The sequence below is a fragment of the Scomber japonicus genome, chromosome 1, assembly GCF_027409825.1.
Source record: "Scomber japonicus isolate fScoJap1 chromosome 1, fScoJap1.pri, whole genome shotgun sequence".
NCBI lineage: Eukaryota > Metazoa > Chordata > Actinopteri > Scombriformes > Scombridae > Scomber > Scomber japonicus.
This window is the reverse complement of record NC_070578.1, coordinates 24,400,843-24,428,110: the sequence shown is the minus strand read 5'-3', so window position 1 is coordinate 24,428,110 and position 27,268 is coordinate 24,400,843. Positions and strand designations below refer to the sequence as shown.

Here is a 27,268-nt window from a genome sequence, read left to right as displayed (position 1 = left end):
GTGTTTGATTAGAGCTATTCTAGTATGTTATCAGATTTAGAAAGTAATAATTACACCTAATTAAAAAATTAAAGCCCCTTTAAAAAAAAAGAGGTACAAATCAGTTGTGGCTTTAATGTTTTTCTCTCTTAAAGCAACAGAGAGAAGCTATCAAAATACAAGTCATTTTACTCAGAATGCCATCAGAAAGGGAACAGAAAATGATGAGTACTAAACTTAATGACAGGCTATTTTGTTTCATAGAAAGTTGAGATAATGTGTGCAGAGGGGAAGAGATTTAAATGAGCAGCATGCAGCATGTTACTGGCTGGCTGGATGAACCTGTTACTTCAACTCTTTTCCATTCTGCATAAATCATATCTATGTGCGCATTTTATCAAATTAACTAATTATGCTAAATAAATCCTAAAATCTGAAAAACTGAAGGTCTTAAAAATAGATTTCAATGCAGGAGCTATTCTAGCAAGTCTTCAAATTAGGTGATAATAGGATCTACCTTTAAGGTCCCCATAATGTCAGTGGTGAACATACAAATTTAATTAGCACAAACTGACCCAGAGAGGAATTGAAACTACAGTGAAAACCCCTGTTCAACAAAACACTGCTTAAATGATGTTTCTAATATACAGGGGTGTCCATTAAGAGCCATTAAGAGCCACACCTACATCTGAAACAAGCATCAGCCACTACTGCAGACCACTCTTATCTGCTAAAATGAATTGTCACGTCCCACATCTTCAGCATCATCTCAGACAGTCAGATGAAATAAAAACAAAAGGGCATGCAAAAGGTTTTTAACTTTAAAACTTTGTTTCAGAAATTCAATGTAACTGTATATACACTTTACAATATCAGATAGCCTGATGGCTAACAAAAGATGTCTTAAAACATTTTTAAATACATCTTCAGCACAAGTAACAATTCTTGCAAGTAAAATGGCTTAACGGATATTGAAAAAAAAATAAATCATTAACACAATTGCTATTTTTTGCAGAAAAAGTGCCATGATTAAAATTTAATTCTGGACTTTCCCACAAAAGCAAGCTGTATTCTCTACATGCTAAGTTTAACAGTTCAGTGACATTGCGCTAAACTAAACATACAGATATTTGTAAGAAAAAAAAACAAACAAAAAAACACTCCATCTGATGTAAAGTTAAATCTTCATTAATACATTTAAAAAGTAGATATGACATGCCTTTTGAAATCAAAAATACAAAAGATTTTCCTTACTTTAAGGATTTTTTTAAAACATGAAGCTGCATGTATTGTACAACACTCAGTGTACAATAAACTGGTAATGCACATAAAAATGAGCTGGATGAAAAGTATCAATCGCCTCTCACCGATCCTTCAGAAACAAGCCACGACTGATGCAGAGTCACACAGCCCGCTGAGGAGATGAGCACACCTGGGCTACATGGGCCGGCAGTCACACACTTCCAGGTGAGGCTTGCATACTAAAAGATGGCAGTAAGGATGGCGAGAGGTCGTGGGGGGACAGGGAGGGGGGCTACCATGGTGGGACCTCAAGATATGTTTCCGCTTCCATGCACACTGTTCACACCTCCTCTTCAGGGTTAAAATAGCAGATTTGAACAGAGGAAGCTCTGATCTCTATCTATTTTTTTCCCTCTAGTTGTTGAGAAGATAAAGTAGCAACAAGGAATTCGGAAAGACACTTAAAACTTCACCCCATGTACAATTTACATTCATAGTCTGGACATGTGCACTCATAACGTTACGTTAGAGTAAACACCATTGTGCCCTGTAACAATTTTACTTGAATACAAACTAATTCTAAATTTCTGGAGAGCTACGAACTTGTGTTGAAAAAGGCAAAAAACAGGCCGGCGCTGCACAGATGGAAGCCACCTCTGAACAGAGCCTGCGTTAAGTAAGCAGCAGGGATAGTTTGGGCAGGGCAGATCAGGATTCAACTGGCAAATTTACTCACAGGGGATGCAACTCAATGGAATTACAGTACACAACACATACTGCACGCAAGAAAACTGGGGTCATGGGAGTGGGTGGGTGGGTGGGGTCCCCAGGTTTCAGTATCTGCAGAACTTTGAGGTCTGATTGTCTCTTTCCATCTAACCATTTAGGGGTGAGCACAGAAAAACGCCATGGGGTCAGGGTTGGGGGAGAATCGTATGGCACTGTACAGGCAACCCAGACAGACCCTAACACTCACAATTGCTGAAACGTAAAAAGCACTTTGATTCAAACCCAACAAGAACTAAAAAAAAAAAAAAAAAAAAAAAAAAAGTTAAGAAAAACAACTACACATGCCAAATTGTCAGGATCTTTAAGTGAACTCTCCCGGTTGACCCGCCTAGTTGAAGCTCTGCAGTGGAGTAGTAGAGCTTCATCATCAGGCTTGAAAAAACACATTTCTGCCTTCTGTTGGTCTCACCATTGAATAAATTAAGTTGAAACAACAGAGTAAAATGTCAGTTTGGCTTGAGTGTCCAGGCTGAAATAGGGCAGAAACACATTCATATAGTTACCATTCTTACCACAAAATGCTTTAAACCAGTGGTTCTCAAAGTGGGGTCCAGGGATCACCAGGGGTTCACCAGCAAAAAGGGGAATCATTTATTTTCACGAAAATTCCATCCATAAGTAACACCATGACAGAATGTGTGACTATTTGGTCATGTGTTTCATACTTTCTGTAATAAAACATCTACAAGCAAAAATATTATCAGATGTGGGGTCTGTGGTCTAATTTGTGTCAGTTCCTAGAAGTTAAAAAAGTTTGAGAACCACTGCTTTAAACTTTGCTAACCATAAAAAAAAAAAAAAAAAAAAAAGCTTAAGAGTACAAAGCAAAAAGTATGAAACGGACAAGTAGAGGGGCAGTCAGTGAGGCTGACTGTTAAAAAAAACAAAAACATTTTGCTGGTGCCAGATATGGCTGGTACAGGGTCTGGCCATAGATTTCTACCATGGGTAGATTTCTTGACACACTGCCAGAGATGTGCTACATTAGTCATAATGCTATTGATGGAGACATCCAATTACACATTACAACTAAAAGAAACAGAGCTCTGATTTAGCCAGAATACTTGATTAGGAGTAAAAGACAATACTGATTATAGACAAATGACAAATCAAATACTATCATTAAAGAAAGGTTAACATTGACACATACCACTTCAAAAATGAATGCCCTCAAACCTTTACAATATATCAGATTTACAGATAAGATTCTTAATCCTAACATTTAATTAAGGAGCCATATTGTGTCCACAGTGAAGCCAACAAATTGATTTAAAACCTGTATTTGTTTGAACAAGAACAAACTATACTTAACGTCCTGGATTAATCCCATTTGTTCTGACCGAGCAGTGGACTGTTGCCGTTAATATGCACCACCCTAAAAAGGCTTAGGATAAAACTTACATGACCCCTTTAAAAATACCATATCTTACAAACAAAAGTAAAACATTTTACTACGCTATCTTTAAAAAACAAAAACAAAAAAAAACAAAACAATGAAACACCAGTTTTACCAGAAAAAACTGCAACCAACAATAGAAACTTGACACAGCTACGGAGGAATGCATATGATTTTAAAGGCTACAGATCGAAGGTTTGCCAAACACCAAATCAGTGAGTGTGTGCGTGTGTGGCTAAGAGTAAACATACACACATGCACAGATTCATTTACAGGCCAGCCATTCCTGCTGTCATTATTCGTCAGTGTCAACAGTGTGAGCACCAGGGGTTGGTTTGGGTTCAGGGACTCCGGCGGGATGGAGTTCCTCTTTACCAGGTGGCATTTTCATATCCACTAAACCAGCACCAAGACTTCGTAATTTAGTATGGAGACAATATCCGGCTCCACAGCTGGAGAGTCAAGTCAAAAAGGAGTCTATCTGGGCTTGTTCATAGTGTGTAATTTCATCTATACATGTTGATATTTAGAAAATTTGACCCAGATCTTTAAAAATGTTTTTCTTTTGAAGTTTTTTTTTTGTTTTTTTTAAAAGCAATGGTGGGTTTAAAAACAAAAAAAGGGGGGAAAAAAGGCTAAAATTTTTTATCAGTAATGGCAATGTTGTAGTTTGTAATCCAAAGAGGGGCTTTTTACACGCATGTTGTGTTCAGTCTTTTCACGTTTTCCCATTCTGAGAGACTTAGTCCAGTTCAGTCAGGGGGCAACAGGTCGTGAAGCCGAAATCTCTCCCGAACATGCGGCCGCACATCCTCATTCTGACAAGTTCAACAGACAGGAGAAACACGACAGACAAAAAGGGAAGACATTACATTAGAGAAGATTCACTAAAATGATGAATTGAAAACAAAAATCACTCTGCTATTACTAATAACAGCCATGTCTGTCAGTTATCTTACCATCTCGACCAACTTCTCCAGGAAGGGCACCAACTTCAGCAGCTCATTGTCATTCTTATCCATGAACCAGCTCTCTATGGGAATCCCATTAGACAACTGTTGGAAAATATATGTAGGTTAAAAATTACATTACTCATGATTTTAGAATGACCCTTAATGTGCCTTGTCACTGTAACATGGGAACTAAAACAACAAAATGTAATTTAAGATAATGTGTCAGGCCATTGTTTAGACCATGATCTAGTGATTCACATGAGCACAGACCAGCATGTGGAAATATGGTGAAAAAGATACATTCTTGGGTTTTCCCTAGTAGAGCCAAACAGCTCTTATAAGACACACTCAGGTTGGGATGTGTGAGGAAAAAACTCCAAGCTCAAGTTAGTTTGACAATCACCAGATGGACACTGTTTTACCCACCAGAATCTGCATTAAGATCAAGATAGTTTAAGTTGGAAGTGACCATCTGGATTTCAGATCAGAGAAGAGATAAAACTATATTTTCTAAAAACACATTTTCCTTTGATTGACTTTATCTGTCCACAAGTATCAGTAATTGTCACCAGATAAAACAAAACTTCCAGTGTTATATTTTGTTGAGGTATTCACCTGATATGCAAAGGCTTGTGGTGAATTGTCAATGATGATGGTCTTTGACAGATCTCTGCCTAAAATGTTGAGATCCTTGATGTAGTTTCCCTGGACACAGACACAATGCTCACGAAACAACCTGTGTCTACAGTTACAGGAGGAGAAAAAACAAAATCAATCAGTGACGAGGTCAGAGTGATCAATAATTCAGAAAAACCACAACACTGACACCTTAACAGCAGTGCTCGCCAAACAATGTTGCTGCACACAGCTTCCTGAGTTCCACAACTTTTCATTCAGGCTTCAGGTGCATTTATAATCTACAAATACTACATACCTCACTAGCTGCTTCTTGGGGTCCAAGATGTTGAGCAGTTTGTCCGCATACACCTTTTTAGAGGCTGTGAAAAGGATGATCTAGGACAGGGAGGAAACAAAAAAGGTCAGCATTTTCATATGTAAAGCATTTAGGATTAATGAAGAGAACAGAAGGGTTATATTTACCTCATAGATTTGAGACATACGTTCCAGAAACTCTCTAAAGAACGGCCTCAAGCGCACATACACCTGCACAAGCACAAAATCAACACATGACATGGTTTACTGACCAGGGGTAAGCTAATATAAAGACATACACAGGGCCCGAATTTCAGCACGGGATTGCAGGTATTGCACACAATTTAATTGATTCCCACAAATCCAACACTTATAATACGGGAAATTCCCGCACACATTTACAGCGATGTATATTAATGTTCAACCAACGTCTGCAGCGGTGCTTACTGCAGGACGACTGGCAGGAACCGCTGTGTCCGACTGTCTGACTTCGACCCTGAACACACCTGTAGCTCTCTCTGCACCTCCCGCTAGCATAACACAGAGAAGCTAACAGTGATATTAAGTTTAAGGAAACAAACACAGACCGCTAGTTAAAACATAAATCTACATCGTCTGAGGCAGAACCTGCTCAGAAAAAAACAGCGGAGACGTGATGCTAATGCTACTGAAGCTGAAACTAACTACTTAGCTGTATAATACTAGAGAACTTGTAATTATTATAAAATGTAGTTCAGAGAATAAGTTAACTATATAAAATAGACTCAATGGCTTAACCTGTACAATCTAATTTAATCCAATACAGCAGCTCTGCTATAAATTCTACATTTATGAAGTTTATACATTTTTTGACAAGAAGGTGAAAATTCTGCTCTATTTTCATTATTGAGTGATGGTGGTGTATTAGGGTGCTTTATATTGAATGGTGTTCCCAATATTTGAGGAGGAGGACAAAATATTAAGAACACCATTCAATGTAATGCACCCCAGTACACCACCATCACTTAGTATAACCTCAGTAATAAACAAAGTAGAATAATCACTTTTTTAACAATGTAAACAAAAACTGAAAATGTATAAACTTAAAAAAAAAGCTGAATTTATAGCAGAGCTGTTGTATTGGATTGAATTATACTGCACAATAATGAAGTTGCAGGTGACTGTTGTTCAGAGAATAAAACTACTAAAGTGTACTAAATAACTAATTACTATATAATATAGTTCAGAGAATACCTTAAATTGAAGCAAAGTGACAAAATAAAATCTGCTGTAAGAATAGGACACGGTATGGCCTACAGTCCCCCCCCCAATAAATTAAAAGCCCCCCTATATGAAGCATTTAAGGGGGGAATTCCCCCCTATTTTAAAAAATGAATTGCAGGCCCTGATACATCGTATACATCTACTACTGTTTTGGTATGCTTCAAGGACAATTCTACTCTATGATAAACTTAAGACGTACTTCTGTTATATAACAGTGACAAACTGCTTCAGGGACTCCAACATTAACTCAGGCTTTATATAAATATGACTTTAGCCCCCTCTGCTGGATTCATGAAAAACAGGGCCAAAAAAATTGCTGTTGGGCAGCACTTACCTGGTAAATGACATCCTGAAAGAGGACAGGGAAGGTAAGTGCAGCATCCTCCAGCTCATTTAAACTGCAGTGAACCAACGTTTCATCCTAATAAGCACAATGAAAATATCAGCAAACTTTTCTGAAACTTCTGAATAAAGAATTAAATGGAGGAAAATCATCCTGTAACTGACCAGGTCTAGGACCAGGGAGAATTCAGGCGTGCTGCGTGTCTTCAATGGCAAGGCTGGCTTACGAGTGAGCTGCTCCTCTGTGAGCGGAGGGACGTGCTTGATGAAGAAATACCTACAAATCAAAACATCACACATGCTTTGAGTTAATCTAAATCACCAACTTAAACCACAATATTTAAAGCAAACAAACACTGAGATGATGGTTGGCATAAAGCATACTGTGCTACTCATTCACATCAATGTGTACAACAATCTGTTTTTGCTTGTATACTGTATTAAAGTGTACAAAACTGTTCTAAAATGCTTTTGCAGGTAAATGTAACAAAGCAATGATTCAGCAGAAATTTAATTGAACTGCTAGTATGAGGACACATGATTGTACAATGTATGAGTCAGTGCTAATGCAAGAAACATTATGTTAATTTTCTCAGAACTATCGTAAATGCCCTTAATTGTAGAAAGTAAACTCGACTTCAATCGCCTCTCCCACTATTTGCTCATCCCACACACACACTTTACTCACGGGTCAAAGACTTCCCAGTCTTCCTCATAGGATGCCTCTGGTGGTACTGCAGCAGGAGGAGAGTCCACATAAGCCATATCTGGACTGGAGCCTGGAGCTGGCGCCACCACAAAAGTAATGTATTAATTAAACCAGAATGAGAGACTGCAACAAAACATAACAAGACATAAAACTCAAAACATTCCAGAGCCACGTTTCTTTTCTTACCTGTAAGGGGTGGAAGGTCAGGATCAGCATCCAGCTCTCCCACCTCTGCAGTAGGGGACACCTCAGGGATGTGTGGGGGTCGCAGAGGTGGCAGCTGGGCTACACTAGAGTAGTAGTTAGGGGTGGTACACAGTTCCTGTGTGGATGTGGCTGTGCTGGTGGGTGTCTCCACTGTTTGTTCCATTTCCAGCTGCTTGACTATCTCCTCAGCCTCCAGTGCCTGGTCTGGGGAGTCTGAGCCAGAAGACGCTGAGCAGAAAACAGACACAAACAAACAGTTTTTGCTTAATTTGCTCATTGTTCTGTTTTCACAGACCCACTACTTGCATACCAAACCATTTGAACTAGAAGTAGAGTGTTTAACCTGACTTAACAAAACAAAGAAACTTCAGCTTAGATCTAATGCAGGCTTTCACGGACACTCATTACATCATACATCTCTCACATAATCTCTATGTGCCATTTTGTATTTGGTATAGGTTTGATCAGGGTTTCTGTTTATGACACCAGCCATGACTCAAACAGGCTTCATCAAGGTCTGCTTACCATTTTTAGCTGGTGAGAAAAAGTTGAAAACAGGGGAGAAGATGGTCCCAAGTAAGGTGGTCCTGGGAGGGCTGGTGACCACCTCAACAGCTGTCGTCTCCTCCAGGCTGCCATTGGGCTTCTCCTTACTCCTGTCATGATTGGTTGCCTCTGCAGAGGAGAATTTAAAAAAAAATGACATGAGCTAACAGATACCAGTAGAAAACAGGGACTAGGGAGCAGTCGTTTTCATTGTGTCACTCACCTCCATTGACAGAGCCTCTCCTGCCATCCCTGCTGATAGTCCTGCGGGGGGTGTTGGTATTTGGGGTTGTGGAGGTGATCAGGTTGTTGTCCACATCACAGTGGAGGCGTGTCTTCTTGGCTGGGCTCTCCTGCTGCACCTTAAGGAGAAGAGATATCATGCAGTAAACAGGTGTAATTAATGAATGATTTTTATTTTTTTAACTAGTAGACCTCTAAAAGCATAAACCAGTGTTTTCACCAATGTTTACATGAGACAACAAAATCTGCTCTCTGTTTAGGAGCAGTTGAGATTTATTTTCACTAAAATGAGAATAACTGCCTTAAATGAGCCTGGTCACAGATCACATGTTTCAATACATCCATCATCAGTTAAGTTAGATCTCACACGTTTCTGTTACTAAAGCTCTATGTCTCAAAATGTGTCAAAACAGTGCAAGTGCTATGACCAATCCCCCCCCCCCCCCCCCTAAAATATGATCTTTATTTTTTCCCCCTCACCATTTACGATTCAATTCACGAGACATTCATCACACAATGTGTCGTGTCTCAAAACTGATATTGTACAATCTGAAACAGACTGTGACAAACATTTTATTACACTCCTCTCAAATGGAGTAGTAGTGAATCTGCAGGATCTCTGATCACACTGCCGGCAGTCACAGTCACAAAAGTCACAGCTGTAGATTTTTCAGCATTTAAAAAACACTTGGGCACTCAGTATGCTACAAGTCTTCAATTAAGAATGAATGAGGAAATGCAGACAGAGCCACAGAATGATGCAAGTAAAAACATCAAAAAGCCTTTATGTCTTTACAAGAAGAGAAGTGTCTATTAGCTGATTTGACTTTTCTACCCGTTACTACCTCCTGTCCCTGTACACCGACTCCGTGAGCCAGCAGCTAAAATTAGACCTGAGTTCTCAGACAAGTTGCTGCATTCCAGCAGACATTTCAAGGGAAACATGACACTCTGCACCAAGAAACACTGGATTTAACTCAAGAGACCTGGAGAACACTGTGCTTAATAAGTAAAAACACACAAACACAGGTAACAATGTTAAACTCTACACATTGAAAGGAGAATGGCAACTTGGGATTAAATGACTGTAAAGTTCCTTAAAAGTGGCCCGACACTCCTCTTGGCGTTGAAATCAGGTTAAACTGATGTGACTGGAGAGGTAGTTACCTTGACGGCATTTCCTCTGATGAACTTCTTGATTGTTGAGAACAAGCCCCTCCCTCCACTGGTAGGCGTGTCCTCTTCTACTTCTGAATGCCTCCGCTTGGTCCGGGATGGGCGATTTGCCAGACTGGGATTCGGCTGCTGAGACGCCTTACGCATTCTCAGCCTCATTGTTTTTAGCAGTCACATGTAAGGCTGTTTAGGAATAAAAAAGACAAAAAAGATTCATACGTAAGATGAGGTGACAGATACAGGAAAAGAGAGAATTAACTGGACTCTATGCAGTCAGTCAAGAAACTAATTTAAGCAAATGCTAATCGTCAAGGTGGACAAACAGGTTATTTCAACAGACCCGACTGCTTCAACATTTAAAGTGTTTGAGGGCTGTGGTGGGTTGTATCTATGTGTAGAGGGGTAGTTAAATTTTCCTGTGAACATCTGGATGTATTCAAGATCCCATTTCACTTACATCACAGTGCATCACAGCAGCCACAGCTGGCTTTACTTCCATTGGTACAGTAGAGAGAGGAAAAAAAAAAAAAAAGAAAAAAAAAAAAGAACTGTAACCATGGTCTTACTCTTTATGCTTCAGTCTGGGCAAGAAAATACAGTAACTGACTAAAATAACACATTTTAAAAAGGTGATTTAAAACTTATCCAAAAGGAAATAATCTCCTCATTTTCTAGAGTTGAGGGTTTTAATTGGCCAGTGCGGTGCTGGAGTGTGCCCGTAGAGAAGTAAAAACTATTCACAGTGAACACAAATTGTCAGTGGAGCATGCCAGCCCCTCGCGCTTACGTAACAGCAGCTGGTTGAAAATGTGTCTGGACATATCCACAACCTGTCAGGATCCCTAAACACACACTTGCACTCTCTCAATGTGCACTGAAAGTCTCACATACTGTAAATGTATTTCACTACATCTGTTTTACATTTACACTGAGTTTTATCTGTGAACACTTCAGGAGGTGTGCATGCTCGTGCTCGATCGTGCACTCAGAAACACAAACAGGCACTTCAACATGGAGTACCAGGCAGGCAGGAGTAGCAGGAAAAGCCTCAAACCTTTTACTGCTCAGCGTATGAAAGAAAAATGTGTTTGTAATGCTCAAAACAAACAAAAAGAGGTTTAAACACCAAATAAATCAGAATCCAGAGAGTTCATTTATATTAATGTACTTGCTTTAGAAGGACACAGGTTGTCCTCGGGTCATTACTGCTGATGCTCTTTTCAAATGCATCATATGTTCGTGTTTGGTAAATTAATTGATCATACCTCACACATTCCCCTTGTCATATTACATTACTAATGCACCAACAGTTCAAGCATAAACTACTTGGCATCTATGTTCCTCTATACTTTACTGTCAATCCACTACTGAAACACATGCTGCTAACAAATGTACAGACTCACTTCTCTATGTAATTGCTACTGAACTTATTATTAAATATAGTCTGCCACATAAAAAGGGCACTTTATAGATGTTATCAAATTCAAGGCAGAATGCAAAATACATGTCAACTCTGTTGATAAGTTTATCAAGCAGTCTAAACCTGAAAAGTAGCAAAAACTCAGTCCTATTAAATCACTCGGTTATGAACTGAACCAGTCAATAACAAAATAACATTCAGTGTACAGTATACAATTCTTTATGTTGTAACTTTTCACAATCAACAGCACCTTTTATTGTTAATTAGTTGCAATGTTTCTTTTTCTCTCTCTCAAATACCTTGACATTGATGATGCACTGTAGGGGGGAAATGTGACTGAAATTACAATAATTACATTAACTTAACTGCTATTAAGTAATCATCTCTGTCTTTCATTTCCTGGACTTGTGCATATGTTAACATGTGAAGCACAACACGTTTTCTGCTCTTCCTACATAAAAGAATCAAATAGAAATACAAGTGTCTTATTTATTTTATTGTAGGATTAAAGCTACACATAAGGCTGACACGACAGCGACAATATAGCTGCTAAACATCCACCTTTGATCATCTCCCTCACTAACCGAGGCTCATACAGAGCTCGGTAGGAGCGACTGGGCGGGAAATAAGAACATGCATGCCACAGACTGTCTCAACTACTGAGGCCCTGCAGACTGCTCGTCCTCTCTGCAGAAAATAAACTCAAGCTAAGGGTAACCAAGTTATATGGCGTAGGAGACTACTATAAAAATGTAGCTACATGATATGTGAAACCCCCAGATAATTTCAACACATGGCACACCCGGTGCAATTGCCCCAATCATACCCAAAACGTTTGCAGGAAAATAAGGTGAACAAATTAATCACGACGACCAAGCTCTGCAGCTAATCGAGCGGCTAGCTAATTAAACATAAACCAATAGAAATGGCACGTATGTTAACATGCCAAGATACTTGTAGATAAATCACCTCTCTTTTTAAACATTGTCAGATTTAAAAAGAGGCACGTATAGGCAGCGTTGCAGTGTTACAGGTTGGCTTTCAAGTGGAGAGTTTGGCGAGCCCAAACACAGGCTAACTTATCGCTAGCAAGCCAGTGCGGCATCGCCAACTGAGCGAAATTATGTTAAAATTACTATTTAACTTACGCGAGGAGCATTAGCGTTAGTTGGTTAGTTGGGTTAACTATATTACAATGTGGAGTGTAGCTTGCTTTGAGTGTCTCTGCGAAATATCTACATTTATCTATGTTTATGCTGGTTGTTGGTAACATCGGTGATCAAAACAGCTAATGCTAAAATACGAAGGTTTAAAATCAGCAGTCAGTCTAATTAACACTATCTTGAGCTAACAATGCTTGATGGGATTAGGTTTATTAATTGTTGACACGCTTGACTCAATATTCACCGAAAAAGATATTAACACTAATTTCGGTTTAAAAAAGGAGTTAATTTTAGCTAATTTAGCAGCGCGTTAGCCTGTAAGCTAACGGGCACAAAACTGTACTGTTTAAAGATGCGAGCAATCACGCTTAGCTACTGTGGTTAGCATGTTTACAGAATTATTAGGTTATGGAGAATAAAAGGAGGTGAAAAGTAGCACATAGTCAAGCTGGCCAGGAATTAGCCGAGTCCCCTGAAGGCCGTGTTTAGCTGTCTTTAACATTAGCCATGTAGCTTAGCTTAAAAACAACCTAGCCCCGTCTAGAAACACTGCTCCAGGCTAACAGATGTGCACAGGCAAGGGGAAGGAAAATATTTATCCTGTCGCTAGCCAACATTACATAAACCGCAAGCCAAAGACAAACACACGGACGAGGTTGGTTAACGCGTCGTACTTACTTTACAGTGATCCTGCAGTATCTGGAGATAACGACTCAAGACCGATTTACCATCACAACAGAGGCAGTGGTTGTTTTCGTGATCTGATGCGAGTTTTTATATCTACTCAAGGGCCATGGAAATGACACACCGTTGTGTTACAGGCGCCATTTCCCGCCTCTGCTCAGTCTCTCCGAGGCAGATACCCGTATGGGACACAGACACACCCCCTTACCTCTCAAAAACACCAGCCTTGTCTGCAGCGAAAACTACCACTCGCCTTTCTCCTCCACACAGCCCTGATTGAAGTAGATGAACCAGAAAGGCACACAGTCCTCTTTTTAAAATAAGCCGTAAATGACTGAAAATACACAGGCGTCAGTATTTTGAGAAAATTGAATGTCAACAATTAATCTGACATTAGTTTTTTTGCTGCATAGCCTACATTCAACAGATGTTTGCATTATTTAAAATAACAGGATATGATCACAATTATTAACAAAGGACATTATCAACCTGACTTGCATTTATAATTAAACGCATGTATCGCCTGAATTATTAATTTATAGGCCTAATACTTAATCAAATAAAAAATCTGCATCTGCATTGACTCTTAAGCACTATCACAGTTGACAAATGACATGAAGCATCACCTTTAATAAAATTAAATTACATTCAATGTGCCTTTCCATGAGAAATAAAATTTCCTGGCCGCACAAAGAGAACCGATTCATGTTCACGGATTCCCCTAAAGGTGAGGAATTAGGTTTCCTCAGTACAAATAGCAACGGTTTGACTACATTATGTACAAGATACCTCATTAATGGAAGCATGTGTACAAGTGTCCCACATGTGCTTGGTTAGTCTTTGCACATTGTTGAGGATACTAACATTGCTGTAAGTATTGCTTAAGCATCAGTATTTTGCTCAGTTTGATTATTAATTAAAAAAAAAAAAATCTCAAATGCATGCAATGGCATCATTTAGAAAACAGAATGGAGGAGCACTTCTGAGTGTCTGTCACAAAGAAAAGAAATTGATTTAATGGCCCATAAGCAAAAGTCCTTTGCATTTGTAATGCATTTCCACTTCTGTAAACAAAAAACAACAAAAAAAGTCATCCAGTTAAGAGTCCCAAAATTATGTTAAGAGGGGCAGAACGCCAAATGAGTCTTTTTGATAAACATCTCAGGTGAAGAGTTTGTTTATATCAAGCAAGAGAAACCTGAAAAGAAAAGTACCAAAAACAAAAACAGATTGACCTTGAAGTTCAGATGTGTCAACAGGGTATTATCAGACCACTGTTATGAACCGAGCCAGTCGATAATCCAATAACAAAACTAAACAGTCAATGTACAGTACATCATTTCAACTGTCATAATTTAGGACCATTAGCAAATCAACAGCAGCTCAGGATAATGCCATGGTTTTCTTGTATTGTTATGTTATTCTAATTCATTAGTTGCAATGTCTCTTTTTTCAAAGTAGTCCATGACATTGAGGATGCACCCTATAAATTCATCAACATGTTGATGTTTTAAGAGCTTGGTTGTAGAGGAAGGTCTGAATATTTTAATGAGATACAGCTGTACGAGGTCCCATTCAGAGAATGTCAATGGCTTGATGTCTTTTCCCATAATCCACAGCCCGATCTCCCTGCATGTCTCGGTCATCATCATCTGAAAAAAGAAAGCAAAAGAAATTAGAAATAAAGTATTAGATGAAACCTGAAGGAGTGCTGTAACCATACTTAATTATCCCATTAGAAAACTGATAGCTCAAAAGGCTATTACATATTTATTATCTCAACTATGTCCCAGTCAGCAGTTCAGACACACCAGTAGATTAGTTCCAATCAGATACACATCAATTAAAATGATCTTCTTTATTTTGACTATACTTCAGCACACTGAATCTGAAGTGATTCCAAGTTTTATGACTGATTTTTGTCTATTAGTAGAACATTACTAGCCCTGTTGGTCATCATTATGACAAGGACACCCTTGAATAGAATTCACTGTATACAAACTGAACAATTTAACATAGATGTAATGAAAATGAGAAATCACAGCTATACTCTAATCACAGGGCTGACATGTCTGAAATTGTTTGTTTCAGATGGACTAAAACAAACAGAGCATTTCAAAAACTATACTGTAGCACTCCAATCAATTATTACAATGTTAATCTAATAGTTAGACAATCAGGAATTAATGACATCAAACAATAATAAAGAAAAAAAAAGAGCATGCATTTCAATATTTCAAGGAGAACACAGACACATTCACGAACACAGTGAGCTATATTTAACTACTGGTCTAGATGTGGGTCAGATGTTTGCTAGGCACAGACAGGTGGTATAGCTAAAAAGAAGCACAGGCAGGACAGAAAATACTAGATGGCAACTGAATTGCACTCACAGAACCGTAAGTTCCTCGGTCAGGTTCTCTCTATACATGAGAGAATAAGATGTTAAAATCGCAACTGTGCCTGTACGGTGAGAAATGCTCATCCTGAACTGCTTACAAAGCAGTCTTGCTTTGACCCTGGAAGTTTTTTGTCATAATTATTAGATATCTATAGTTTATGATGATTCAAGGACCAAACTCATGGTACTGTGAGCTACTCTAACTGTATGAACTGATTGGACAGATGCAGGGGAGGCGGTAGCACGACAGGGGTGGAGGGAAGGAGCAAGGGAGGAATGGTGGATACACATCTGGACAGCCAGTCCAGTCCCCCGGCCTGGCTCACCTTGAACGTCTTCCTCCCCACCATCACCATCCTCTTCCTCATTGTAGGCCAGCTCGGCCTGCTTGTCGGCCTCATACTCACCCACGTTCCCATCATCCCCATTGTAGTCCGCTAGCTTAGAGCCGTGTTGCGGATCTACTGGGGACTCGTTCTCATCAAAGAACCGGCCTGCAGGAGGCAGAGAAGGGCCTCATCAGGAAAGGAGGGAAGCGGAGGCAGTTGTAGGAGGACAGGGAGGAATGGATGAAATACTACATAATGAATGCATGACGAAATAAGTGATTGCATGAAGAAGATGTCAAAAGAGAAGTCAGATCAGGTGAATGGATACACGTTGGTGGATGTTTATTAGACGAGAGATTCTTAAAAGCAACACGGAGTCTAGACAGAAAGTGTCGTCTCACATGCATCCAACAGAATAGATGCACTCCCATTTTAATCAATACATCTATCTACATGTGCCAGCTCACACTTGATGCACATAACCAAGACTTGAAGTATTTTTACACGTCACATATCTACATTGATTGTGTGCTGGGTGCTGGCAAAACGCAGGTGACCTACAGTCAATACTGTGCCTGAATGCATCCCGTGTAAACACTGACGGAGGACTGAGGCTGCTGCTGCTCTGCTAATAGGCTGTGTAGACACTGTGTAAAGCAAATCCAATCATGGAATTGGACACAGACTATCAAGTGGAAACAAATGGGGTGCCCTTGTAATGAGGGACTGTTTAAAGTATTGAAAGCACTGAGAGCTAATTGAGTTACTGGTTTAATCATCTGTACAATCAAAATCAATCAATCCAAAACAATAGCCCTGCTATAAATCCTATCTTATGTTTATTCAACTCAATGGTAGTTTTTAAGCCTGTAGATAAAGCTGGTGTTGTACTCAACTGCATTATTTTGAGTCTTTAAGTACTTCAAGAGGCTGGGGACAGACTATTATATTCATCTTGTGTTCCAGTGAGGTGTCTAAATTTTTATTTAGATACAGACGTGCTGTTTGATGGAAATCAAATTAGATATTGTCTAGTGCTCATCAACTTTATTTTCATAAAAAATACTTGGTATCTGCTTTTTTTCTTTGTTTTGTTTTAGCAGCCTTTCCATCCCTTTTCATTTAATGTCATTTTGTTTATCTTATCTTGACTTTTTAGGAGAGGTCTTTGAGAGGCTTCTTACCTCTCCTGCTCAAGCATTTGCTTACTTTAAATTCATGCATGGCTGAGGGTATGTAAGTAAAAATGTGTTTTTATATCTGTCATATACATTATATTTGTCTTAATGTTCATCTAAGACTTGTATTTTTTTTACTGTGAAAACTAGAGACGTTTCAACTGAAACAGCTAGGAACACAATTGGGCAATATTCAAAATTATATGATCAGTGTTTTCTTAGTGTCTCAGAAAAAAGGATCAAAATATGTACATAATATACATAAATTTGATGTAAACAGTTTTTCTACAGCCTGATCAATCATCCATCATCAATCTAGTGATCACAAGACAGACATCTGATGGGTGTCCGGTGTTAATTTGCCATAATTAGATGCAAGTATAAAGAGATCAGAGTTTGAAGATAAAAGGAAAAACAAACTGAAGATGTGAACTGAATACAGTCAGTGTTTCAAGCAGCAGAGCTGCAGATGGTGAGATGGATGTGAAAGCGGGACAGAAGAGCAGAACATTTGAATACAGGAGAAGAAGGGAGAGAAGGCAGCAGAGCAGAGCAGAAGCCAGGCAGCAGGAAAGGATCATCTGGGAGCCAGGTGTGTGTCATATGTCTCCTCTCCTCTGCAACTGAGCCCTCTCTTTACTCCCTGACAGCACTCATACCCATATTCAGACATGACTTATGACTTACATTTTTTAAACAAAGTTTCATGGAAATGTGTGATGTAGAAGTAGGGGTGTAACAGGTTAGCAATGGGCAAAGTTCATCCAGATGATATCACACCAAGCTAGGAGGCATCAGCTAAACACAAAGGCAGAGCTGACAAGAAGAACAGCTTATTAATCAGTTTACATGTGAAACATTTTCCCTATCCCCTCAAAACTGTCTCATTACAAACACAGTCCCACACACACACACACACACACACACAATATCCTTGAATACTGCAGAATTCCCTTTTTCAGAGTTTGGCAGAGATACTCACTTTGGCGGTGATGTGCTTGCTCTGCTGGGTCTTTGGCGTGATGAGGCTGGATGGGGTTAGGTACCTGGGCAGGGTTGGGTGGCAGTGGAATCCCCTTCAAGTGTTCACCATCACCCTTGGCATTATCAGGAGCTGACAATGAGAATTAGATTCAAGTCCTGTACCAAGATACCAAATATCTCTAGCTGTCTTTACTAAATATGAAGTAATAGAAATATAATTTATGAAGACTAAATTATCACACGCCTATGACTCAAAAGCTAAAACCTTTGTAATTAATAGAGATTACATGGATGTGGTTCACTGCATAATGTACCTTGAAGTTGTCTTTGTTGTTCTCCCAGCTCGTCTGCCTTGATACCTGCCTTGTTGTCTTCTTCAAAGACTATTGGTTTGTCTGCCTGTTTGTTCACACTTGGAGGTGCAAGCAATGCTGCTCGGCCCTCCACTCTGTCCTGCTGGAGCCTGGGCTGGTCTAGAGACAGACCCTGGCCCCCAGGACCGTCAGCTGCCCCGACTCCAGGTCCAGCACCAGCGCCCACAACCACATCAGGGGCCTCATCATGCTTCTGAGTGATGGCTGGTTTCTTTAAGGCTATGGATAAATGGAGAAGCAAAGCAAGACAGTTAAAAAAGTAAAACAACTTTGGTGAATGCACACTCAAAAAAATACTTTTTTAAACATTACATTCAATTAGATAAAAAGGGAAAGGCACTCTCTGACCCTGCTTTGTAGAGTAGAAGTTTATTGTGGTGCGGCAAGTAATTTTTCTCCAAAAATCTATAAAAGAAATATCTGGCACTTTCCTCCTATCGTAAAATGAAAAAAGCTCCTGCACACTCGCGCACTGCTATATGTTTATTGAATCATAACATTGAAGTCTATCCGATCTTCATCAAGCATATCCCCCTTGACAAGTCGCAGTTTCAAAATTCTAAGACTATAGTCCAGTAAATGTGTATGAATATATATTGAAAGTCCAACTGGTTAATACACTGGCACTGGCATCCGTCTTTCTTATTGATTTCCTTGACCTTAGTCTGCCCCCTACTGCCTTACAAATGAGTCCACATGTCAATATAATAGTATTGTATAATTTCCCCCACACAGTAGCTCACTGGATTTGCCAACTAAAAATTGCTCTTGAAATTACTCGTTACTTACCAAATTGCACATCATCGATTTTTCCCACCTCACTGTCTTCAATACCAGGCATGCCAGCATCACTGCCAGGCTTACCCATCTCTTCTGTAAGAGAGCAGGAGGAATGTGACTTAAGTAGAGGGTAAGCTGACATTAAAATAGTTAGACGAGTTCCCAATTACACAGTTACAAACAGGAATAAGACAGGCAGCATGAACAACTAGGACAGCACATAATAACATACTAACATGGGTGCAAGTTCATAGCAATATAAGGAAGAACAGTCAAGATAGTATACGCCTTGGTCAGCATAGTCACAGCCACTGTACCTTTTAAATCTGGACTGTCATGCCGGTGAGTAGCCACAGTATGGCGCTCTCCAGCCAATTCCAAACCAGGAGCTCCATCTGCATGTCTTCCTGTTGCTGCACCCTTTTGTCCATCCATTACACTCTGACAAATAATCAGAAAGGAATCAGGAAGAGGAGTATTTGGAAAAAATGGTAAATGTTTAATGATCAGGGAAGCTTAAATAGGACTTAAGACGTTTAGAGTTTAGAAGATACCACCCATACGTCTGTATTAAAATGTGTTAATTATATGCAGTGAGTAGCAGAGGGGAGGGGGAACTATCTATAACTTTTGATCATTTACTAAGGAGTCAAGAGAATGACTACTAACCTGTCTTAGCTTTGAGGCTTCTTCCTCCAGGGTCTTCTTTGTTTCTTCATACTCGTTTTTTAATTGTGCAATCTGACGTCCACACTGTAAACTGGTTAATACACATTACAGTGTCAGTGTCATCCACTTTTTCAAGGGGTCACCATACCACAAAACTGATTTCTAAAAATCAAGATTTATTTTTTAATAGGAAAATGAAGATGTCCAATCACCTAATATCACAAATATATGAGATTATAGGGGATGATGTATTGGAAAACCAATCACTGCCGTTACAATGGATGATTAGAGAGGCATTAATTCACATACAAATATTATGTAACAGTTACTCGGAGTGGAAAAAAAACTCTAAAAGCAGTCATTAAGACTGGAAGGTTAATGAGGAGTTTCATACCTTTCATACTCCAGCTTCCTCTCCAAGGTAGTGCTATTTTTCTTCACCTCTCTTAGCTGCTCTTCCTGTTTCAAGAACTCCTGCTTCATATCCTTTAGCTGTTCTGCTTGCAGCACCACAGGTATGCAGCACCCCCCCCCACACACACACACACACACACAAAACAAAATATTTTGTACAGCTTTAGTTCTTGACTTGGTAAACAAAAATCATTTCAGTAATTTCAAATGTACTGACGAAAGGTTTTGTTTATGTGTCCTACCTTTCAGCCTCTGGATTTCTGTCATTTGGGCTGTGACATCATTCTGCAGCTTCATCTGTACGAAAGAGAAAAAGCAGGTTCATTAACACATTGTCTGTTCAGTTCACTGAGCCTTCAATAACTGAACTGTGCAACGTGTTCTCTAATTAGTAGAAAATGCTGCCTTTCACAAGAGGAAAACAAAGGTGAACAGGTCTGTCCTGTTTTTCAGTGTAAGGAGGATTGTCAGCTCAGATGACATTCAGTGTGAAACTGTATTATTTACTGCTACAAAGAAATAAGTTCCTGCCTATCAAATCCAGTATGGGGTATTAGACATGAACCTAATACCGTATGAGTTCAGTCACTGATCTCCTGCTGAAAAAGAATACTTTAGGATTTGTATTGGTGGCTTATTAAACTTAACTGAACTCTGTTTAGCTTAACTGACCAGGGAGACAAAACCCACGCACACCTTAATGCCATCCAAAAGTCCCGTACAGTTGTGAAACTTATAACTCCCTGCAACAAACAGAGACACCTGCTGTGAAATTATTAATTGAAACTGTTAGCTTCACTTTATTTTAAGAATTAATATTATATGCATGAACTCTTGAGGGAAGGCAAGTTAAGGTGGGAGGAAGAGGGAAGGGAGACTTGTATCCTGGACTTGACAGTGATATCCCACATATATCTATTGAATACCAAATAGTAACCCCCTATAGGTTTGAGAAGTGGATGTTAAAATGTTGTTTTATTAAGTGTTGTGATAATCAATTCATCATTGAAGCCATTTTTTGGACAAAATATTTTAAAAAACCATCTGGTTGTAGCTTCTCCAATGTGAGGATCTGAAACGTAATGCAAATATTTCAGTTTTGAACAACACAAGACATATGATGATGTCAACAAGGACTCTGGATAAATGTTGATGGGAATTTCAAATCATCTTACAAACCAACCAATTAATCAAGAAAATGATCTGCAGATTAATAATGAAAATAATCATTAATTGCAGCCATAGTTTGTTGCATCCTTCACAAACAACAGAAGCAGTGCTTATCTTCAGTCATGTCCACGAATTATGTTAAAAGGGTGTCAGGTTTTAAAATAGGCAAAAAGTCCACTGAGGCTGTGCATCTATATACTCAGTATATTAAAAAAGAAAGTGTTAAAATGCAGATATAAACAGCTTCTGGTTGAGCCTAAAGGAAAACAACTGTATTTAGCCATATTTTGATCAATAAACAACATACTGCCACTGGAGTAGTTTTAGGAAACTTCAATTTCTTAATAGTTTATATTGACTGTTTTCTTGAATTAGCTATAAGTGAGTGATTAAGAGGGCAATGAGGAAGGAGTGGACAGGAGAAGAGAGCAGCAGCGGAAGTTAGCCTATGCTTCATTAATGGTCGCTGCTCTCCTCTGCTCTCCTCTACTTTATTCCCCTTCGCTGTTCTGTGTAAAAGGTGCAGACACGGAATGGGGGGACAGAGTTGCTCCATCAGTAAGCGTACAGAGGTAGTGGCTACAGGACGCTGTTGTGTTAGCTGTGGTCCAGCAAGGTAGAGAGTGAATGAAGTGAGGGAGTGCTGACAGGAAGAAAGCCGGTGAATCAGTTCAATAAAATATTATTTTCTGATTGTTTCACAGTTATGTTCAACAGCACAAATAAACTTGGAGCTGAGCCCTCAGTGTGTGCTGCAAACACAGAGACGGTACACCAAGTGGGAACTGGAGGAAAAACAGGAAAACAGAATATTTGACTAATAAACTATAATTAAAAGGTCTATATTTAAGAACAAACTGCAGCAAAAATCAGCACAACCTTAATTAGTGAGCCTTAATTCATATATTTTTGAATAATTTTTATGCCTGCCTTTATTTTTCATAACAGATTCAATCCCCCTGGGCATGGATGATACCAATTTCAACCAAATCCGCTATTTTTCATGGATCGTTCTTTTCAGCTGCTCTTTGCTGGAGGGGTTTCATTGCTCTACCATCCTCTTTAAAACACTCTAAATGTGTTCTATGGGATTCAGATAAAGGGACATAATTGGCCAGGTCATAGTTTTTACTTTTTTCTTCTTTATAAAAAATCTTCTCCTTCAACTGGGAGTCATCTTTTCATTAATGGCACCTTTTGAACTCACTTCTACCTCCATGTTTCACAGTCGGCACTATGGAGGCACAGTGGTAGTCCTGTCCAGGTGCACACCAAACATGCTGGACTCCATCTGATCCAAACACATTTATTTTGGTTTCATCTAACCGAAGAATGTGCTATTTGTTCTCTGGCCAAATTTGATCTTGCTGTTTTGTGCCGAGCAAAAGTCTTCTTTTTTAATGTCGTCCGTTGATGTCGTCTTCATGCAATGTCCTTCTGTCTGAGCAGTCAATGAAACACCAATTTACATTGTGCCAAAACAGAAGCACTTGCCTTTCTGTTTTTCAGTGCAAGGCTGCATAAACTGCACTGTGCATATCATCGTTTTTTGAGGACAGCCACATACTATTATAGGTGGTATGGGTTTTCCTGTACCTCCTAACCCACGGGCGTCCAAACTATTCCACAAAGGGCCATGTGGCTGCAGGTTTTCATTCCAACCAAACAGGAGCACACCAGACTTGATTCATTTAATCAGCTGATCTCAGTCTGATTGGTCAAATGTTGTCATCTTGATTGGTTGGAATTAAAACCTGCAGCCACATGGCCCTTTGTGGACTAGTTTGGACATGCCTGTCCTAACCACTGCTGCAACTGTTTTTGCTTCTGTTCAGTAGCTTACTAATGATTTTGTACCCTCTCCCATCTTCATGAAGTCTTACAAACTGGTTTTCTAACTTGTTCTGACAATGCCTTACCATGTGAAGCTGTGCTGCATTAGACATAGGCCAAAACTGAGAAAGTTGTGGTGTTCACAGGTTCTTTTGGATCCGGTTTACTCAGTTTTGTTGCATTGAGGTTGTGCTTTGAGGCTTGTTTTCAAATTATCCAACCGGTTTCTTTTTAATTCCAAATAAGATCAATTACCTTACACTTTACCCTAATAATACTACAATTATTGTAAGATAATTTAACATTTTAGTGATATTTGCACAGGGGTGTACTCAGTTGGGTTATATACTTTATTTGCGCGTCAAAGTCATTTAGGTTTGAATGTCCCTTTCGTCACTGCATTAGAGGCCTCTTTTCTGTGTACGTAGCATACATCCCTGTTGAAGCAGGGTGGGGCTGTTGACAAAAGTAAGGAGTGGAGCAACTACAATACAATGCCTACTTTTATCTTTATTACCGACACAGGGAGCCGGATACTGAAGGTACTAACAAGAAACCGCAGAGCTTAGGCTGTAGTCTACCCTTCACCACTTTATCTTCCTCAACAAGACATAATTTAAACTCTGGTTACATTTTTAATTTTCTTACAAAATCACTGCTTTATAGTTAACCTGTTAAGGGGGATTTCAGAGTCAAAAATTATGAAGACACACATTTGGAATAAAATCATAAAATGTTCAGTAAAATGTGTCAGTTTATAGAAAAACTGTTACTGGGCCATTGTTTTGGTCTGCTTTGATTTGGCCAGAGAAAAATACGAGTTGGCTTCACCGACACAGTGAGCAGCATGAGCAAAGTCTCAGAATGAGGAATCATTTAAAAAGTTGTCTTGATAGCCTGATGGGTGACGGTTGTTGATTTAACTTCTTCTTTTTTTTTTTAAATAGACAAACAGGTTTAAGTTTTTACATTACATTTAACTCATTTCAATTTTTCTCAGGCATGTACGCCCTTCCCCTATGAAAGTCTGCACTGCATTTATTCATATTCATTACATATAATCATATCGGGAGGTGGCCCATTTACAGCAGTGTTATCTCACTGTTCACAAAATAACTAACTAAACGCAATGAGGAAGTTTCTTCTGCTGGACTGAAGTTGAGCAAAAGAAGGCTGTTACTCTTGGCCTTACTCCAAATAAACATTTGTACAGGACAGGTCATTCATTATCAACAAGTAGTGAAATATTTTCCAGCTCAGGGACTAACATCTAACAAAATCTTCACGTCAAGCGTGTACGTCATCTTATGGTTAAAATGGTGCCATCATGCCTAATGTATCCTAAACAACAACACTGAGACACTGTCTCATGTGTTCTAGTTTGACTTCCCAGTGGAAGAGTGGCTCTCATGGTCCCATAACAACTTCCCAGTGTTACGACTAGGATGCTAAACCGCACATAGGACAAACATAAGTTAGACAAATATATGCATGTGAAGTAAGCGACGCAGACTGGATGCAAATTACAGGAAACCTCCCCCTCATCTGTTGTCTAAACGTTTCCCGGGGCAGCTGGACACACAGCAACGTTGAGAGAGTGTCGGGACACAAAAGACACCAAACTGCTGGCTGTGGCCCTGGGCAGGACAAGAAGTGGGGACAGCCTGGTGGAGAACATTGAGGGGCCACTGATGGTGAAAACAATAAGCCCAACAAAGTTCTAAAAATTTGCTAATAATATGCAAAATCAACACAGTATACACAGATTGAGGTAAATTTGTTTTTCCTGTTTGGAAAAGTGACCATATTTTTTTGTTTAGTCTAAACAAAGAAAGCAGAAAAATGTCACATTTAAGAAGCTGGAACTTGAGAAGCAGTTTTACTTGATAATGACAATAATATGGTAATGTTTTGCCAATCAATTCATTAATTAATCAACTAATCCTTTAATTTTGCCCTAAGTGAATAAATGCAGACTTTCTGTTATTTTCAGAATTTGGAAAAGAGGATCAACTACGACTACCTTACAAAAGGCTTGTGGTATAAATCGTGGGCAAACCCATAACTTAAAAAGGATAATGTCACCCTCACTTTTACCTGACCTCTGCCCTGTCGACCAGTATAAAACACATTATTAGTGGCTTGTAGGGATCTTCAGAAGCACATTTTTTCCAAAATCTTCGGGATATCAAACACTTTCTAGAAGAATAGTATTGCGGTATAGAATAATTCAAGTTATGAAGGAAACTCTGAACAAGGAAGATTTGACCATTTAATTGACACCATTCTCCTCTTTAGAATTTGTCCTTTACATTTCTAAAGGTAAAACATCCATCTCCTTCTAACATGACCTACAAATATGGTTCAGATTAGGTTAAATGCTCCATCTAATGCATGGATATAATACTGAGCAAATACCACAATACAGGACTACGTTTTGGGATGATTTATGTTATTGCAATACTGTAATGGAATGGAAATGTATTTGTTTTACCTGGTTTTAAAATGCTGCTTTAAAAAGTGACATGAAAGAAAGTAATGTAAGCTTATATGACTAGCTCAAAGAGATGCAGAAACACTGGCTTAACTTGCTTGGCCATCATATCTCCATTACTTTCTCACAGAACGGTGCACAAACCATTAGATTAAATATTGTATGACAACATTAACAGCCACCATCCAAAATTAATACAAAGATATTCATCCCTCTGTGAAAAAACTTTTCATTCCTGATTTAGCACAGTACAGAATAATGATATGAAACTGAACTCCAGCAGTCTTTTTTACCTTATCATCAGTGCACTTTTTGATGAGCCCCTCTCGGGCCTGCAGCTTGCCCTCCAGGACGTTGTAGTCTCCATCCTTCTGGTCTATCTGCTTCCTGTGCGTGTCCACCTGCACCATCAGCTCTGAGTTCCTCTTCTCCAGCCGGCTCCGTGCGGCGTCCGTGCGCTTCACCTGTGTCTGTACCTCGGCCAGCTCATCCAGCAAGCGGCCGTGCTTGTTGGACACTGTCCAGTAGTTGAATGACAGTATGGCGATGATCACCATCAAGAAGATGAGGATAAAGGACGGGAGGCGGCCTCCCCGTCGGTTTGCACCAAAACCAACCATTTCACACACACACACGCACACACACACACAAAGAAAATGACAACGTTACTTGAGGTTGTTACTGCAACCTACTGATCTCCCGGAGCAAAAAGCATCCGTCTACGTGACATGTCGGATATATGCGGCAACCGCTCAAGAAATGCAACCACCACTACGGACAGAGAGAGTCATGTATGCTCAAGACTTGTCACATTTCTTCTGATCTTTACTCTCCTTCCTCCTTCCGCACACTGGGCATCTTCTCTGCAATTCGTCCAATGTCAGTAGCTGAAATACGCCCGCAGGGACGTGGCCTAGCTCAGCTGGCGACGTTAAACACAGCAGACGAGACTAGACGTGGACAGCTACACGGCTCCGTGGCAGTGAGCAGATACAAACCATCTAGCGAGCAGTATAACATTAGCCCACAGCTACTTCGTTTTCATGCGAGCCTATGAGCCCTCGTAAGACTTAATATACCGGCGTCTGAGCTCCTTTAATCACAAATTTACCGTCAAACCAGCACCACTGATGCTTTTCGACCCGAAGCTGGCGTATTAGCTCCAATTTGACTCAACGCTGTCCAGATATTAGCTCCTTTCACACTAGCTAGCAGCGATAGATGCGAGGAGACAGTCAGGCAAAAAAAAAAGTATCGTCTCTTCTTTCGGAGGATGGATTCAACCCCTAAGATGAAACAAAATATACGCTGAAAATCACTGAGAACAGAGGCTTTGTGTCACACTCTGCAAACCGGAGCCTTCCCAATCTGATGTCTCTGCTTTGTGAAGCTGGCCGCAACAGGCGACACCAGTTTCCGCTCTGTGCCTAAAATAAGAGTCCAAGTTGAGCTGAAAGGAGGCGTGGGACTGGTCTCTTTATGGCACTCTCTTCGTCTCTATTTGACGGTTAAAGGCCACTTTGTTAGCTGATGTGCAAAAGATATGAGGCGGTTCTCTAATGTGTCATAAACTGGTACACAATGAAGGCAATAAACA

General features: G+C 39.6%; 2 protein-coding genes across 5 annotated transcripts; both read right to left on the bottom strand.

Moving 5' to 3' along the window:
* Positions 1-1,144: 1,144 nt before the first annotated feature.
* ctdspl2b (CTD (carboxy-terminal domain, RNA polymerase II, polypeptide A) small phosphatase like 2b) lies at positions 1,145-13,187 on the bottom strand. The gene is made up of 13 exons (XM_053336169.1): positions 13,040-13,187; positions 9,770-9,961; positions 8,583-8,721; positions 8,339-8,488; positions 7,793-8,041; positions 7,586-7,682; positions 7,063-7,174; positions 6,890-6,976; positions 5,461-5,523; positions 5,294-5,373; positions 4,975-5,101; positions 4,366-4,461; positions 1,145-4,224 (listed from the first exon to the last, which is right to left on the bottom strand). Exons 2-13 carry the CDS (start codon positions 9,935-9,937, stop codon positions 4,159-4,161), a joined length of 1,434 nt encoding a protein of 477 aa, XP_053192144.1. The 5' UTR covers positions 9,938-9,961; positions 13,040-13,187; the 3' UTR covers positions 1,145-4,158.
* A 1,019-nt stretch (positions 13,188-14,206) lies between these two features.
* Positions 14,207-27,025, bottom strand: golm2 (golgi membrane protein 2). Of its 4 annotated transcripts, none has more exons than XM_053335834.1 (10): positions 25,965-27,025; positions 20,417-20,471; positions 20,155-20,257; positions 19,761-19,851; positions 19,409-19,532; positions 19,101-19,184; positions 18,252-18,530; positions 17,936-18,067; positions 15,773-15,940; positions 14,207-14,697 (listed from the first exon to the last, which is right to left on the bottom strand). In XM_053335834.1, the coding sequence occupies exons 1-10, from the start codon at positions 26,289-26,291 to the stop codon at positions 14,621-14,623; spliced, it is 1,440 nt and encodes a 479-aa protein (XP_053191809.1). In that variant the 5' UTR covers positions 26,292-27,025; the 3' UTR covers positions 14,207-14,620. The 4 variants fall into 4 exon arrangements, with proteins under 4 accessions (XP_053191809.1, XP_053191887.1, XP_053191964.1 ...); XM_053335912.1 differs by having other exon boundaries at positions 19,101-19,181; XM_053335989.1 differs by lacking the exon at positions 15,773-15,940.
* Positions 27,026-27,268: the final 243 nt, after the last annotated feature.

What these genes read in the sequence shown, in the direction of transcription:
- ctdspl2b (XM_053336169.1), bottom strand. Translation starts at nt 9,937, where the DNA reads ATGAGGCTGAGAATGCGTAAGGCGTCTCAGCAGCCGAATCCCAGTCTG. An exon ending in TCAGAGGAAATGCCGTCAAG is followed by an intron (nt 8,722 to 9,769) that starts GTAACTACCTCT and finishes CTTCTCCTTAAG; the next exon opens with GTGCAGCAGGAGAGCCCAGC. An exon ending in TCTCCCTGGTCCTAGACCTG is followed by an intron (nt 6,977 to 7,062) that starts GTCAGTTACAGG and finishes TGTGCTTATTAG; the next exon opens with GATGAAACGTTGGTTCACTG.
- golm2 (XM_053335834.1), bottom strand. Translation starts at nt 26,291, where the DNA reads ATGGTTGGTTTTGGTGCAAACCGACGGGGAGGCCGCCTCCCGTCCTTT. An exon ending in AGAAATCCAGAGGCTGAAAG is followed by an intron (nt 20,258 to 20,416) that starts GTAGGACACATA and finishes TGCTGCAAGCAG; the next exon opens with AACAGCTAAAGGATATGAAG. An exon ending in TGACAGTCCAGATTTAAAAG is followed by an intron (nt 19,185 to 19,408) that starts GTACAGTGGCTG and finishes GCTCTCTTACAG; the next exon opens with AAGAGATGGGTAAGCCTGGC.